We start from the raw sequence: 18271 nt of genomic DNA, 5'->3' as shown, positions 1-18271 counted from the left end.
TTACGTTTTTAATAACCCGCGTTCCTTATTATATAGCTAAGTATACTCGAAGTTTAGCTATATTAATAGTAATAAAATTTACGAGGTTATAAATATACGTAATTTTTTCGGTATCGACGGTGTTTTATTAACGTTTTATAGTAAGTTTTCGGCGCTTTTATAAGCGATTTTAATATCGTTAATATTATTTTTTTCGGGTTTAACCGAGTATTTTTAAAAGGTAAACAACGCTAATAAGTATATTTTTCTTTTAACCTTTTACCGCGAGGCGGGCAGTATTTTTTACCGTTTTATTATTACTTTTATTTATATAGTCGAAGCTTATAAAGCCGAATTTAGTATTAATAGTTTAAAAAAAACCGTTAAGGTAAGTAGAAATTCTCGGCTATTTTCTTTATAGTTACCGCGGGTGCTTAACGAATTTATCTTAAATAAAAAAGCTTAATTAATTACCGTTAAAAGTGCTTCGCTCGCGAAAATATTTTATATAAACGCTTTTAGCTTAATACCCTTAACGCCGTAAGTTTAAGGATCCTCTTTTTATATTATATAGTTTTATTAACGTTTTTTTAAATTATTAATAAGTTTATAATTATCGAGGCTTTCGTTTAATTTTATTTACTACCCCGCGATTATAGTTTCGCTATTTAATATATAACCCTTAGTTTCGCTTAAAAGCGTATCGCCGCCTTTTTCGCCTGTATTAATAATAACGCTATCGATAAATAAACCGATTATTTCGAGAATCGTTTAAAACCCGTAGGTTTAGTTTTTTAAAAAAAAGTTTCGTTTTTATTTCGGCCGCGTTTTTTTATTAAATATATAGTTTAATCGGCGTAATACGAGACCTTATAGCCTATTAAAAAGCGTAAATATAATTACCGTTTAAGCGAGTAAGTTCGATTTTTATCGAGGCCCGGTTTCGGCCGTATTTTTATAATTATTAATTAATAATTTATTAGAGTCTTTAAGTCGTTTCGGCTTTTTATTATAATTTTTTTTAAACCTACCTTTTTTTTAATTAATTAATCGACGTATACCCTTTTTTCGTATTACGCGACTTTCGCCGGCGTATTTTTTAAGTTTTCGGCCGGCTTTTATTAATTATATTTAAACGGCTAGCCTTTTTTTACTTTACTAGGTAATATACCTAGTTTTTTTATTTTATTTTATTTCGTACTTCCTTTACCTCTTATTTTTCGTCGTTCTTTAGTTCCGGTATTAGGAGCATTTTATCGGCCTTCGCCGTTTATAGTTTTAATAGCTAGATAAGAAAAACATTATAAAACCGGGTGTATTTCTCGGGCAGGGCTAATTAGTAAGTAAAGGTTCCGATACGCTTTAAAACCCTAAAAGGTCCGACGAATTTAAAGGTTAGTTTTTAGTTTTAAACTTTTAAGTTTTTAATAAATAGGCCTACTATTTAGTTTACGCTTAAAATTAACGGCTTATAATAAGAATTATAATACTTTACTTATTTTTTAATCGCTTTTCGCTATTTCTTTTTTATTCCCGCTTATAGCTTTTATAGTTTTAATAGCTAGTTTTTTACCGTAAGGGCCTTTTTTAAAAAGGAATCGTTTTTAACGAACATTTAAAAATTCGGTTAATAACTATAAATTGCTTTAAAAGAGGAGAGGCTTATTAATAAGTTAACGGTTAAATTAATTACGAAAAAGGTAATGTATAATAAATTCGGCTATAATTTTAATTATTCCGTTACGTAATAGTATAAATAAGTTTTAATAACTTAGTTTATATACTTTATTTATCCGTCGGTTTATAGGTAAAATGCCGTTAAATGCCTTAATTTTATCTTATTCTCGTAGTTTAATTTAAATTAAAAGGCGTTAGTAAAAATAGCTCCTCGGTCCGAAAGTAGCCCTTTTAAACTCTCGAATTAATACTTTATTTTTTCGTGAAAGAGTTAAGCTAGTTTTACGGTATTAATAAAAGTTACTATTAGGAAAAAGAAGGATAATTTAGTATATCGGTTTATTATTATAAAGATAGCGTTAACGATTTTTTTATAATAAAAGGATTCCGGTAAACCGGTAATAAAATTTATATTATATTTTTTTTAAGGCGATTTAATTACGGTAACGACGCGAGCTCGCTATAAAGTCGGTAGTGTTTTATTTTCGAGCCGAGGTATATTAAATAGCTTTTTACGTATTTTATTATATTATTTTATAGCTCGAGCTAATAAAACTTCCTTTTTAAAAGCTATATTATTCGGTCGCGTTCGAAATAATTATTAAACGGGTTATTATAATAAACCTATAATAGTTACGCCCGTAGCGCTATTTATTTTAATATATAAGCTTTTTTTTAAAGTATACTAAGCTTTTTTTATAACTAATTAATCGTAATTCGGGCTATTCTTAGCCGTAAATTACGCTTTATTTTCTTAATAAGCTTTATTCTATTTTTAAGCTTATATAATAAAAATCTTTAAATTTATATTAATTTAATATATTATTATATTTAACGACTATTTAATTTTTCGTTTTTTATAAAGCTTTATAAGTTTTTATAATTTAATAATACTTTAATAATATATTTCGCTTTTTTTAAATAGTGTTTTTAATGTTTAAAATGTAAAATAATCGCTAGTATCTTTTAATTTAGAGTTTTATAGTTTAGTTTTAATCCCGAAAACTTTTTAGAAAAAAAGGAGACCGGGTGTTAAAGCTTTTCGTTACCCTTTTAAGAAAAGGTTTTAGTTATTATAAACTAAGAGGCATTTATTTCGAGCTTTACCGGCTCTTTAAGGTTACGCCCTTTTAAGAATTTTATTAAAAAGGTAGCGATTCCCGAATACCCCTTTATAAATCGCCGGTAAAAATTATAAAAGCTTAAAAAGACCTACAGGTTATAAACGGAGTTTAATATAAGCTACTTTCGAATAGTATTTACTCGTAACGGGTTTATTAATATTCCTTTTATAGAGATCTAATATTTTAGGAATTCGAGCGAGTTTTAAAAGAATTAATATTTAGCGCGTTTAACGTATAACGTGGTTTACTACTACGCGACGTATATCACTTAGCGAGGCACCTTAATTTAATTCTAATATAATTAAACTTTAACGCGTAATACTTTTATAACTATAATGCCTAATTAATCCTAAAAAAATCGAATAGTTTTAATAATTTAAGCGATATAAAACGAACCGAATTAAATAAACTAAAAAGTAGTAATAAAAGCTTATAATATACCCGAATTAATTTTACGCCATTGAATTTACGGCCGAATTTTAAAACGCGAAATCCGACCGAAACGACGTAAAATAAATTTAATTAAAAAAAGGTACTTCGTAAATATATAATTAATTTAAATATTTAAAGGATACCTCCCGATTTCGCTAGTGTAAAAATATAGCTAATTTCTTTACCGCGTCGCGCGGCGGCGACCGCGTTAATAAATACTAGGTTAAGCGCTTTATTAATCGTAACCCGGACTTAAAAATTAAAATAAATTATCGGTACGATTATTAAAAAGTTTTTTACGAGGATTTCAAAGTTATTTCTATTTAGTTTACGCTAATCGCGAACATAAAAACGAAATACGGGATTATTAACGAAAACATTTAAAATTTCAACGAAACCGACTTTATAATAAACATAATCGGGTTAATACTCGTTATAACACGCGCTGAGCGGCGTAAAAAAGCGAAGTCGGTCTAGCTTAATAATCGGGAATAAACAACGGCGATTAAATATATTAATTCGTAAAACTAATATATTCCGCCGTTTTTAATCGTTTAAAACTAATATTACCTCGCGAACTAGTCCCGCGAAATCGATTTACTAGGCGATTAAATAATTAAGCCGACTTTTAATAACTAAACTAATAACGAAATAAACCTAAACTAAATTAAATATTTTAATAAATATACTAAATCGTAAACGAAAAATCGCTACCGCTTTTTAATTCTCGACGACTATAAGAGCTATATTTCGGCCGAATTCGAGGTATATTACCAAAATAACGATATTATTACTATTAATATACCTCTTTATTTATCGCATTTACTTTAACTTTTTAATATAGTATTTTATTCGCTTTTAAAGCGTACTTATTCGAAAAAAATCGAGCTATTTATTAAGGCTTTTATAAACTATATTATTAAGCTCGAATTCTTTATCGCTTTTAAAGCCGCGCATTTTATTATTTTTACGGAAATTAACATTAAATTTAAATTTAGCGTATCTAGTTTAATACTTTATAACCTTAACGAAGTAATTAATAAGTTAAATATACGTCTTTAAACGCTTATATTTAACCTATCCCGTTTAGGGATAGCTAATACCTATAACCTTTAAACGCTATCTAACCCTTAATAAATAACTAAGCACTCTACTTATATTAAAAAAAGGGTGTTTACTTATTAAGGAAGCTTTTCGACGCCGATTTTAAATACGGTAAACTAAATAGCGAAAAATATAACTAAAATAGCCTATAAAATAACCTTTATACGTAATAAAATATATATATTAAAGGAGACTAATTTAATACTTTTTAAGCGCCGAAAAGCTAAAAAAGCGCGAGTCTAGCTTAAAAAAGCCCTTACTATTAAAAATTTTTAATAATTATAAAACGAAAAAGTAAAAAAAAACGTTTAGCGCCCGATAAAAATAAAAATAAGGGTTCGTTAAAACGGAAGGCGACCGATAAAAAACGTTATAATATTTATAACAAAACAGGTCATAATACACGAATATATAAAAAAGATATAAAATCAAGCGAAAAATCGAATAGTAAATAGTTTTAATTAATTTTAAGCGTTATAATTAAATTAATTTATATAAAAAGGTTAAGAAGTGAAAAAGTGCGTCGCTAAGTAATATACGTCGCGTAGTGGTAAACCACGTTAAAAAGCTTAAAAATATACTAATAATAGTATTAGTGTATAAAAAAAGTTTTTTATATATTATAAAGTAGCCTTTAAAAAGGCTCTCTTTAAGTATAATATCGAGTTTAATTAAAAAAAACTAATATATACCCCTTCGATTTTAATTAAATATTAAATAATAAATCGAGACTTTTATACCCTTTTAATTCGAAAGAAAAAATTACCGATAATAATGTTAAAACTTTACCGGTATAAACTACACTAAAAGAATTCACTAAGTTTAATAGTCGGCTTAAAGAGGTAAAAAAGTAAGAGGGCGTGCGATTTAATCGGGTAGCTCGAAATTTATTCTTAAAGGCCGAACGCGTTATTAATAAACACCGTTTAAAATTAATGTTTTATTAATAAAAAATTACGTAATTAAAATTAAAAATAAAAGCTCTACGTTTTAATATACATGTGAAGGCTTAACCGAACCCGAATAAAGTATTTTATAATTTATTAAATATTATTAAAGTTTAAAAAAACTTAACGTGGTTTATCACTACGCGACGTATATTACTTAACGACGTACTTTTTTTACTTCTCGACCTTTTTATATAAATTAATTTAATCATAACGTTTAAAATTAATTAAAATTATTCGCTATTTAATTCCTCGCTTAATTTTATATTTTTTTTATATATTCGTATATTATAACCTATTTCGCCGTAAATACTATAGCGTTTTTTATTAATCGCCTTTCGCTTTAACGAACCCCTATTTTTATTTTTATTAAGCGTTAAACGCTTTTTTTTTACTTTTTCGTTTAATAGCTACTAAAATTCTTTAATAGTAAGGGCTTTTTTAAGCTAAATTCGCGATTTTTTAGCTCTCCGGCGCTTAGAAAATATTAAATTAGCCTCCTTTAATATATATATTTTATTGTGTATAAGGGTTATTTTATAAGCTATTTTAATTCTACCCTTTATTATTTAATTTACCGTATTTAAAATCGGCGTCGGAGAACTTTTTTAATAAGTAAATACCCTTTTTTTAATATAAATAGAGTATTTAGTTATTTATTAAGGGTTAAACGGCGTTTAAAGGTCGTAGGTATTAGCCGTCCTTAAACGAGATAGGTTAAGTGTAAACGTTCGGAGACGTATATTTAACTTATTAATTACCTCGTTAAAGTTATAAAGTATTAAATTAAATGCGTTAAATTTAAATTTAATATTAGTTTCTATAAAAATAATAAAATGCACGGCTTTAAAAGCGATAAAGAATTCGAGCTTAATAATATAGTTTATAAAAGCTTTAATAAATAACTCGATTTTTTTCGAATAAGTACGCTTTAAAAGCGAATAAAGTATTATATTAAAAAGTTAAAGTAAATATAATAAATAGGGAGGTATATTAATAGTAATAATATCGTTATTTTAGTAATATACTTCGAATTCGGCCGAAATATAACTCTCGTAGCCGTTAAGAATTAAGAGGCGGTAATAACCTTTCGTTTACGATTTAGTATATTTATTAAAGTAGTTAATTTAATTTAAGCTTATTTCGTTATTAGTTTAATTATTAGAAATCGGCTTAATTATTTAATTACCTAGTAAATCGGTTTCGCGGGATTAATTCGCGAAGTAATATTAACTTTAAATAATTAAGAACGGTAAAATATATTAGCCTTATAAATTAATATATTTAATCGCCGTTATTTATTCTCGATTATTAGGCTAAACCGATTTCGCTTTTTTACGCCGCTCGGCGCGTATTACGATAAGTATTAACCCGATTATATTTATTATAAAGCCGGTTTCATTAAAATTTTAAATATCTTCGTTAACGATCTTATATTTTATTTTTATATTCGCGACTAACGTAAACTAGGTAGAAATAACTTTAAAATCCTCGTAAAAAACCTTTTAATAATTATATCGATAATTTATTTTAATTTTTAAGTCCGGGTTACGGTTAATAAAGCGTTTAATTTAGTATTTATTAATGCGATCGCCGTCGCGCGACGCGGTAAAAAGATTAACTATATTTTCTATATTAATAAAATTAGGAGGTATCTCTCGAATATTTAAATTAATTATATACTTACGAAGTACCTTTTTCTAATTAAATTTATTTTATATCGTTTCGGTTAAATTTCGCGTTTTAAAATTTAATTATAGATTTAATAGCGTAAAATTAATTCGGGTATATTATAAGCTTTTATTACTGTTTTTTAGCTTATTTAATTAGGTTCGTTTCGTGTCGCTTGTTATAGTTATAGCAATTCGGGAGGCAAGGCTACAGGTTATTGCTTTATTATAAAAAACCGAAAAGATAGGGAAAGAAGGAAAAGGTCCAGCCTTGCCGGGACGATTTCCTTATTTAAATAGGTAAGGAAAAGTCAGGTGGCGCTCGGGCCATTTCTCGTATACCCTTACCCTACTCTAATTAATAAGGCTACTAAAGGCCTATTTTAAAATGCGCCGTAACATTACCCCCCTTTAAAATAGCTCGTCCCGAAACATATTAAATAAAAAATTAGTACCACAACTATTTAAACTCATTCTCTTATTTAAATTACTATTTCTTCCGACCCCTTTATTATATCGTTCTTTTCTCGGGGGCGGCCGGTTTATTATTATTTTCGTGTAACTCGTTAAACGTGTCGTTCTCGGCCGTTTATAGCTAATATTATAAACGTATCGGGAAACTAAAAACCTCGGGATTTTACTCGTAATAAGTTTATAATTACTTAGCCGTATTTTTAAAGTTCTCTACGAGATACCAGGTTAAATCGGGATCCTATCTTCTTTATTCGACTTAATATTATAATTTCTAATAATAAATCCTTAAATTAATAATATAATATACCTCCTATTTTTTTTCTTCGCCTAATTTAATTACCTCGCCGTTAAAGTTTCGTGCCGCTTATTTAATTAAAAAGTTATTCGGGTACTTTTTAAGTCGGTTTATATAAAAGACTTTAAAACTTATTCATCCTTTTAAAATTTTTAATAAATACGAGTAACCGATTTTTCGTTCCATTTTATAGTGCTATCGAATTAAAAAATAATCGAGCTTATCGGTAAGCCTTATAAAAAACTAGGTTTTTTTAATAATAAATACCTGATCCCCGATATCGAAATCCGGTTATCGTCGATATTTATTTTTTTAACTATATATTCTTTATTAAGCTTTAATTATATTTCCTTTAGCTATTTTATAATAATTAATAATTCGCTTTATTTAATTCTATACGGTTATTCGGTTAAGCTTCTCGCGTTCTTTTAAATTCGTTATATCTTTAGTCTTAGCTTTTTAATCCTAAATAAATTTTATAGAGAACCCTATTTCGATCTCGTAAAAAAAATACCCTATTAAATCTTAAAATAACGTAGTTTAAACGGTATTTATAGCTGGTAAAACTTCGTTTTAATCGTTCTAAAAATAATTAATAAATATTCGTAGCCTTTACTTAAAGTATTAAATCGTTACCTCGATTTATTTCGCCGTTTAAAAAGTAATCTACCGAGGATAGTTTTTATTTAATTCTTAAAATTTTTAATACTTTATCTATAAAAACGGAGGTAAATTACGGTCCTCGGTTTAAAATTATTACTAAAAAGTAACTATACGTTTAATATAATCCTTTATAATATAATCGAACTATTTCGATTACGATAATAGTTATCCGGTAAACGATACTCTATATTTATTTCCTTAATTTATTAATTATTAATATAATATTATCGTTCCTTTTTTTATTTTTAAATATTATCTTAAAGTTTACCGCGATAACGTCCTAAGGTTATAATAAAATTAATAATAAATATAAAAAGCCTAATATTTTATCGCGGGGAACTTTACTCGGCTTATATTTTATACAGTTAATTATAAATATATCGTAATCTTTATTTAATCCTAGCCACCAATATTTTATCTATATTAGCCGCCTAGTTTTATTCTTTTTTAAGTATACTATAAAGGTTTAAAAGTAAACCTTATTAATCACACGGGTCCGAAAATCGCCTTCGTCGAGTATAATAAAGCGGCCTTAAAATAGGATAAACCGTCCGTTAATAATTTATCTTTATATTTTATTTTTTCAGGCTCTTTATTTATATATCTTTAACCCCGGATATATAGCATTTTCGTATAAAAGGGTGTCGATAAATTTATATTTAAAGCGTTCAGGTAGCTCCTTGATTAGGTATAATTAAAAGCTCGCTTCTTTTTTAATCGGGTAACGCGCTTCTTTTAAAACTTAAATAACGTTTAAAAAAGCTAGCTTAAACAGGGCTATAATTCGTTAAGCGTTTTTCCTATCCTTTTAAGTTTTAAAATCACCCGCTTTTTTAAAAAGTGCGTTAACGAGAACGTTTTTTCCCCCCGGCTTATAAGTAATTATAAAATTATACTATAATAACGTATCGACCTAAGCCGCTTATTTTACGTTAAACAGTCGTTTAATACCGAAATATTAAAATATTTCGTAATTAGTAATTACGAAAAATAATTAAAATCGTTATAATTTCACTAGTTCCGCTCTTTAATATTTAAACGCTTTCACTACTGCCAGTATTTCCTTATCCTAAATAAGGTAATTATGCTCGGCTCCTTATATCGTTTCGAAATAAAAATATACGGAATATTATTTATCGTTAAGTCCCTCTTTTTAAAATAGAACGCTAACTAAAACACTATCCGATATATCGGTCTCGACTCGGGTTTTTTTATCGTAAAAAAAATATACTAATACGAACGCTTTTAAAAGTAATTTTTTTAGCCTTTTAAATACCTCTTAATATTCGTCGGTCTACGTAAAAATAAAACTTTTCCTAATTAGGTTTATTAAAAGCTTAGCAATGCGGCTATATTTATACATAAAACGTCGATAATAATTACAGAATTTAAAAAAAAACTAAACGGCTTTAATATTAATAAGGGCGTCCTAATTTTTAATAGCCCTAATTTTTTCGGGGTCGACTTCTACGCCGTTTATACCTATTATAAAGCCGAAGTATTTAGTCTTAATAACGTAAAATTCGTATTTCTTTATATTAATTTAAAAGCCTATTTCCCTTAACTTTTATAATACTTTCTTAATATATTCTACGTGCTCTTCCTCGCTTTTCGAGTAAATTAAAATATCGTCGAGGTAAACGCTATAAAATAAATTTAAGTACTTTATTAAGATTTCGTTAATAAACCGTTAAAACGTTACGAGGCTATTAGTAAATCTAAAAAGGAAAACTTAGTATTTAAAGGATTTATACCTAGTTCGAAATATCGTTAAATCTTAATTTTAAAGTTTTATACGAATCCTATAAAATACTTAGCGAATATCGATCTTAATATATATTTTAACCTTAATTATCCTGTTAAAAGTCTCGTTAACTAACGGTAGCGAATACCGGTCTTTTTTAATAAATATATTCAGTTTACGATAATTAATATAAAAACGGAGTCCTTTATTAGTTTTTCGTATAAACAAAATAAGCGCTGCCCACGAAATAATACTATTAACGATAAAACCCTTTTTTAAAACGGCGGTAACGTATTTTTTACAGGTTTTAAATTCCTCGAAGGATATTTTATAAAATAGGCTAAACTTTAAGTCCTCGGGGCTCTTTTTTTTTCTAGGTTTATTTAATAATTATTTACGTTTCCCCGGTACGGCGCGATAACGTCGAATTAAATTTTATTAAAAATATCGTAATACTTATAATAATTAAGGGGCACAGCCTCTTTAATTTTTTATTTTAAGGTTTCCTCGTTATTTAATAAAAAATCGCTTTTAAGGTTAATAACTCGGTTAATATTATTTAGGCATACGATTTTTATAACGTCGGAACCGATATCGTTAAAAAATCCGCCTACGTTTAAAGTTTATACCTCGACGGGCTTTAATTTATATTATCCTACGCCGTTTTATTTTAACTCGTAAGGGGGTTTTTCGGGGAACGACCCCTTTTAAATAAAAATCCTTTAATTAAGCGCGGAGGTAGTAATTTATCGAGTTAACGGTTTATTTTAAAGATCTCGGGATTTTTAAACCGGTTCTTTAAAAACGGTTTTAATATAACGTAGCGGGGTAGTATCGGTCCCTTTATTATTTAGCCTTAGCTGTCTATTTTTTATTCCTTAATAAGCTATTCGATACGCTATCGGACTGTTTTTATAGTAGTTTAAAGAACTGTTTCTAGTTCTTTAGGCTAACTTAGGGACGGGTTATTGCTCGAGGCTTCTAGTTTATTTATTATAATAGGCTATCGATAATTAAATTAGGGCTTCGGAAAAAAAGCTTTATCCCGCCTTCGTTTATTTTCGATAAACATTTTTTTTTACTTTTAAATAACGTTTTAATTATACTCGAATTTCTTTAAAAGCTATCCTGCCTTTATAATATCGATATCTCGGGTTTAAGCTTTTTGCTAGTCTTTTAAAAAAATTAACCGCTTCTTCCGATAGTTTACTATAACGTCGTATTCTTTAAATTATTTTCGTCCGATAATAAAGTCGTGTTTTATATTAATTATAAAGAAAAATATAAAAGGTGTTTTATATCTTTATATCTTAAAGTTTAAAAAGAGGGCGATATTAATTAATTAAAAAAACTTGCCGTCGTATCCTCTAATAATTTTAAGTTAAAACTTAATTAATTATTAAGGGTTTAATCGCTTTATTACTTTACGGACTAATTTTACGCTTATAAACAGCTTTTCGTTAGCTCCCGTATCCGCGAGTGTATTAATAATAGTAACAGATAATCCATTACTTACTATAGTATAAATAAAAGTAAAAAGGTCCCCTTTAAAATAAGTTTATAAAAAATTAAAAGGTATATTTTATACACTTAATTCGAATAATATCTTTAAAAAAAAGTTAAAATTCCTTAGGGTACTCAGTTTTCTAAGTCATCGGAGTCCTCTTTTAAACGAGTAAAGCTAAATAGAACGGTTAATTTAAAATTAATAAAATTATATCCTATTAAAGCTATTAATCCGTTAACTCGCTTAGTACGCTACTAATCGAAAATCTTTTTATTAAAACAGTTCCGGGAAAAATATCCGGTTTTTTTATAATTAAAATATACTCTTTTAATTAAAAACTCTTTTATTTTAACGGTAAAAATACGACGAAAAATATTGGTCTACTTAAACGATCCGGCAGCGGAGCCACCGGCGGAATTAATTTTAAAAGCAATACTCCGTTTAATACTCTTTCCGGTGGTTCTAATATTATCCTTCTTTTTACGCCGTTATATTAAACGTAATTACGATTTTATTAATAATTGTATCGAAAAATAATAAAATAGAATTTATCGAACGAAATATCGTTATTATAGTAATTAATAATCACCTTTTCGTTTAATCGGGCGGATAATTTATCGTTAAACTCCCGTTTATAATCGTTTTTCTTAACGCGGGCATGTTTAGTTAACTTAACAAATTTAAATCGAAAAATTTAAAAGCTATTATTAAGCTTTATAATTAAATTTTAAAAGGCTTTACGGGTTTTTTTGTAAACGTTAAAATTATAATACTATTTATATAAATAATTTAAGAGGTTTTTAAAAGTTTTAATTAAAAGGTTATCTTATTCGTTAATAACGAAAAAGTATAAATTCTTAACGGCTTTATTATTAACCCGGTTAATAATATAAATATACTTATTTTTATCGGTAAAATAATAATTAATATTCGTTTTTAACTTACTTTTTAAAGTTATAAATTAATAATCGAACTTAACTTTAAAGTCTTTTTTATTAATAAATAAAAAAGGGTCGGATATTTTAATACTTCGTTTAAAGCCACTAAGCGACGTAACGCCGGTACGGGTCGTTCCTTTTATTTAAACCGAGACTCGGTTTCGAATTAAGAAATTAACGATATATTAATTTAATTGCTAAATTTCCTCGTTTCTCTTTATAACAACTAGTATAAAGTCTTTCTCTTTTTTAATAAGCTTACCGTCTTTATTTAATTTTTTATCTTAACTATTTTTTTAATTAGCGTCGTTATTTAAGTCTTTTTCGCCGAGAACAGTAATTTATATATAGCTTTCTTTTAAACTAATATTAAAGTTTTTAAAAATCTTTATTAAATTAAAGGCTTAATCCTTAAAACTTATTATAAAAAAGGTTTACAGTTTAAACTCCTTTTAAATAACGATCGAGTTTTCCTTATATATTTTATCGAAATATCCTTCGACGATTAAGCTTTCGCGTTTAAACTATTAAGTTTTCGCGGTCTCGGTAAAAGCTACGAAAAATATCGCGGGGGTATTATAATAAAGATTATATATAATAGCTAATCGTTTAATCTTTTTTTAATATTTTCGTTTATAATATTAAAAAAGTTATCGAAAAAGAAAACGCTCGCAGTTTAAGTTTAACCTCGACTTAATATAATTAATAAAATAATTCGAGGGTAGTAACTTTTTATTTTAAATCGCTTTTAATATTAAATAGTAAATCCTCGCTTTCGCGCTCAGTAATAACGTTTTAATTATTTACGTTTATCGGGCTTACGTTAAAATAAACGAAAAATACGCGTTTAATTAATAAGAAATTTCGCGCGGCACGCTTTTTTAAGTTTATAAAAAAGCGGTTAATATCGTTAATATTAAAACGCACCGATTTACGGGCTTATTCTACGCGCGTATCGCGCTTTTTTAAACCAACGGCTATTTTAATTAATTACTTTATTTAATCGAGATTAATTTAAGTTTCAGTTTCTAAAAAAGTGGGATATTCGTAGGGCCTTTTTAAGCTTAATAATTTAAATCTTTTTCAATAATATCACAGTTATAACAATTTAAAAGGTAAAGCTATAAGTTATTATTTTATTATAAAAAACCGAAAAAAATAAGGAAAAAAGAAAAGGTTTAGCCTTATTAAAACGATTTCCTTATTTAAATAAGTAGGGAAAAGTTAAGTAACGCTCGAGCTATCTCTCGCATGCCTTTGCCCCACTCTAGTTAGCAAGGCCACCAAAAGCCTGTTTTAAAGTACGCCGTAGCATCGCTTAAATTATTAAAATTATTCGATCTTTTTAGGATTAATTAAGTATTATAATTATAAAAGTATTACGCGTTAAAGTTTAATTATATTAGAATTAAATTAAGGTACATTATTAAGTAATATACGTCGCGTAGTAATAAACTACGTTAATTAAATTATTTAATATTAATAAAATAAAACCGGTATAATAACTTAAAAAATAACCTTAAAAATAAAAAAATACTACTATAAATAATATAATACATATATTTCAGCTTTAATTAATTAAATATACTACGTTATTATTATTCAATTAATTAATAAAGTGTGGTAGTGATGCACCGATTCTACGTTAAAATAGCCGATTTAATTATTGCAGTAGGGGGTGCGTTGCATTGGGGGGGTGCGCACAGTTACACTAACAATGGAATGGTCTAGCCCTTGAACCGCCAACCGCCCTCCCAACCTTCCCACCATCGGCCCCAGCCCACGAAGTATGTCCAAGTATTTACCGCACCGAACCCGCACTTACGGATTCCCAATTTCAGGGTCGTTGCCCACATGTAACGATCTCACCGACGACGCCCCCCCCGTCCACAGCTTCTTTACATACCTACTGTACTGGACGCTGCCAGGCTGCGGCATTTTCGTTTCACGGGGGGCCGCGGGCAACCAATCTCTCCGTGGTGACACTGCAGGCTCCGGGTAGATCTTGGCATTCTCGACTGGCTCGGCTGCGAGATAGATATCATTGATCAAGGGCCGCGAAATCCACTGACATCATACCGTAAGCCGTAAACAGCATGCCGCAGACCAAGGACCAAGGGGGCGTGGGCAAGCATCTTAGCGTCGACAAATCAAAAGCTTATCTCGAGCCGGCCCTTGGCTTCTTTTACACAGCGTCCTGACCATCCTCTCCCCTTTTATCTGCCCAATCAGCACCGTGTCTTGTGCTTCAGAGGACGGCTTCCTTCCCTTGAGGCTTGAGCCCAGCAGCAGGGCAAAACAAGGCAGGGCAGGACAGGCTTGCCTGCCTGGGGCTGTTCTCTGTGACTGACTACATGGACTGTTGGTTGGGACCCTCGGATGCGGTTGACCAGCGACTTGATTCGTCCCAACTGTCCAATGTGAGCTTCTGGTTCACACCACGACGCCATAAGCGATGAACTCTACGTGGCGTTCACGTTCCGACGATCCAGCCTAATCCAGCTGGTTGGAGTCGCTTATATGTGCTGACCGAACCCTGTTTCACCCACACCTGGAACTCTCCCCATTGCTCCTGTCTGTCTCACACACTCCTCCGCTGCTGCTTGCCGCTGCGTCCCGTTGCTCTTACGTACTGCGTTCCTCACGGGCTTCCGTATACGATCGCAGCCATGGCGGCCCCGACAATCACCATCGCGGACGATCTGGCATTGGACAAACCAGAGAAATCATCCCAAGCCGGGGGTATTTACCGTACGCGCAGTCACGACGCCCGTGCGCGAAGCGCCTCCAGGAGTTCGCAGGAGCATAGCGACCAGACCGGCGACGTCGAGGATGAGCAGGATTGGAACCGCGACGATGGCCGGAAGAAACAGGTCTTCAAGGGGACCACTCTACTCTGGCAAGACTGATGGCCTGTAGCTTTATAGTACCCCCAATCTGACCACTTACTGTCGAATAGGCTGGCCTACCAATCAACGGGAGTCATCTACGGCGACATTGGAACCAGGTAAGAAGAGACCCCAAATATCCCCCCAAAACAAGAGCGGCCTTGACCAGAGGTGCAATCACTGACATGGTCTGATAGTCCCCTATACGTCTTTTCATCTACCTTCACCGCCACACCAGACTACAATGATGTACTTCAAGTGCTTTCGCTCATCATTTGGTCTCTCACCATCATGGTGACCCTCAAATACGTGCTCATCATTCTCCATGCCGATAATGAGGGAGAAGGTGGCACGTTTAGCTGCTACTCCCTCCTGACGCGATATGTGAGCAATGCTTTTCTTTTTGCTTACGATCTGTTTGAATAAGATACATGTCACAGCGTAGTACTGACACGCGCGCGCACACACACGCAGGCCAATATTACCCAGCGCGACCCGCGAGAAGCTCTGCTCGTGAGGATGGAGCGGCACAAGACCCAGGATCTGTATCGTACTAACAAGTCCATTCGTTCCGGCATCGAGAAGTCAAGCTTCATCCGCGGCTTACTCAAGACCATCGGAGTCCTGGCCGTTTCCATGGTCATGGCTGATGGCGTATTGACGCCTGCTCAATCGGTTCTCGGAGCCGTGCAGGGTCTCAACGTCGTAAAGCCCGACATCTCGTCGTCCACCATTGTAGGGACTACCTGCGGGATCCTGGTTTTGCTATTTGTGCTCCAGCCCCTGGGCACTTCCAAGCTGGCCAGCACTTTTGCGCCCATCGTCATCCTGTGGCTGGCCTTCAATGCCAGCTTTGGCATCTACAACCTGGTCCAGTACAATCATTCCGTGCTGAAGGCCTTCTCTCCTTACTATGCCATCCACTTCTTCATCGACAACAAGACGGATGGGTGGCGGATGCTCGGCGGAGTCTTGTTGGCCTTTACTGGCGTTGAGGCCCTTTTCGCCGACCTGGGCGCCTTCAGCATGAGAGCGATCCAACTGAGCTGGATGTGTTATACCTATCCCTGCCTGTTGCTGGCGTACATTGGCCAAGCTGCCTACATCAGCGTCCACCCTGACGCCTACAGCAACCCTTTCTACAACTGTCTCCCGCCCGGAATGTTGTATCCTAGCCTTGTCGTCGCCATCCTCGCGGCCATTGTGGCTTCTCAGGCCATCATCACGGCGACATACCAGGTAGGCGACACTGCACTGGAAATATCGCGACTAGTAGCTGACTAGTCTACACAGCTTTCGAGTCAGATTATGAAGCTGTCGTATTGTCCGCACATGAAGATTGTACACACGTCCAAAACGTTTCATGGGCAGCTCTACGTTCCATTTCTCAACTGGATTCTCATGGTTCTCACTATCGTCGTCACTTGCGCCTATTCCAACACGACACGTCTCGGAAATGCTTATGGGTGAGTCGTCCTCCATAGTCCATACCGTCTGCCTACGACAACCGTAGCTAACCGTTATTCTCTTTCCAGTGTCTGCGTCATGTTTGTGACGTTCTTCGATACTTGTATGGTGACTCTAGTCTCGCTCATTGTCTGGAAATTCTCGCCGTTCCTCGTCTTCCTTCCCTGGTTGTTCTTCGCGACAATCGACGGACTGTATCTATCGTCTTCCCTTGTCAAAGTCCCAGATGGCGCATGGCTCACACTTACGATCGCCGGGATTCTCGCGGGCCTGTTTCTCCTTTGGCGTTTCGGAAAGGAGAACCAATGGCGCGCCGAAGCCGAGGATCGCTTCAAGCCATCGTATCTGATCACGAAACAAGCAGACGGAAAATTGTCGCTTGCTGACCGTTGGGGCGGTGGCACTCTTTCCAAGATCCGCGGACTCGGAATCTACTTTGACAAAACGGGAGTCCTGACGCCAACCGTCTTCTCCCAGTTCGTGACTAAATTTGGCGCCATACCTGACACTTTGATCTTCTTCCACCTCCATCCCGTGGAAGCCCCGACGGTTCCGGATGGCGAGCGCTATTCCATAGCGCGCCTCGGCTCGATACCAGGATGCTACCGATTGGTCGTGAAGCACGGGTTCATGAATGAGGTCATCTCCCCAGACCTGGGTGCTCTCATCTACGAGCAGATACGGAAATTCATCGTCCGTCAAGCCGGCGGCGATACGTTGCCCGAAGAAGAAGAACACACGCAGCCAGAGGAGGACCAAGCCATGACTACGGGGCTTGCGAAACCGGAGGGCGCCCATCTCAAGCAAACGGCTGCCGCCGGCCCGACAGTCGAAGAGCGAGTCGACGCCGAGACGAGCGGCGAACGTGCCCAAGAAAAAGGCAAGGTCCGAGAGCCGCCCGAGCTGCGAAACGAGGCTGTCAGGTCCGAGCTGGCGCAGCTCGATCGCTCGTACGCGGCCAAAGTGATGTATGTGGTCGGCAAGGAGCAGATGAAGATCAAGCAGGACACCTCGATATTCCGCCGCCTTGTCCTGACCACCTTCCTGTGGATCAGAGAGAATACCCGGGCTAAGATTGCGAACCTGCGGCTCTCGATGGACCGCGTGGTCGAGGTCGGCTTCGTTAAGGAGATTTGACTGACCACAATCAGAACCTATGCAAGGGTGCAACAAACAGGCATCGAGACATCTCGTTCAGTATGCTATGTTCACTTGGATGTCCACTTTCTCGTCTTCAACGGGAGTTGTGACAGTTTACTTTATTCTGGGAAATCTCCGCCTTGAAAGAGATTGGATATATTTAATATTCTAATTACACAGGCGCTCAGCAGATTTACTGAAGATTAAGGTATCTGCTACGGT

At 33.2% G+C, this 18271-nt stretch overlaps 1 protein-coding gene across 1 annotated transcript; it reads left to right on the top strand.

Moving 5' to 3' along the window:
- Positions 1-15223: 15223 nt before the first annotated feature.
- Positions 15224-18046, top strand: PG986_007087 (potassium transporter 12; the record flags this gene model as incomplete). The annotated part of the gene is made up of 6 exons (XM_066843309.1): positions 15224-15427; positions 15482-15561; positions 15640-15826; positions 15917-16681; positions 16736-16908; positions 16978-18046. The coding sequence occupies 6 exons, from the start codon at positions 15224-15226 to the stop codon at positions 18044-18046; spliced, it is 2478 nt and encodes an 825-aa protein (XP_066699421.1).
- Between the last annotated feature and the right edge of the window lie 225 nt (positions 18047-18271).

The sequence above is a fragment of the Apiospora aurea genome, assembly GCF_038362705.1.
Source record: "Apiospora aurea strain CBS 24483 chromosome Unknown utg000005l_segment0_segment0, whole genome shotgun sequence".
Classification (NCBI taxonomy): domain Eukaryota; kingdom Fungi; phylum Ascomycota; class Sordariomycetes; order Amphisphaeriales; family Apiosporaceae; genus Apiospora; species Apiospora aurea.
Note: the sequence above shows the minus strand (reverse complement) of the source record. Positions and strands in the feature narration are given on the sequence as shown.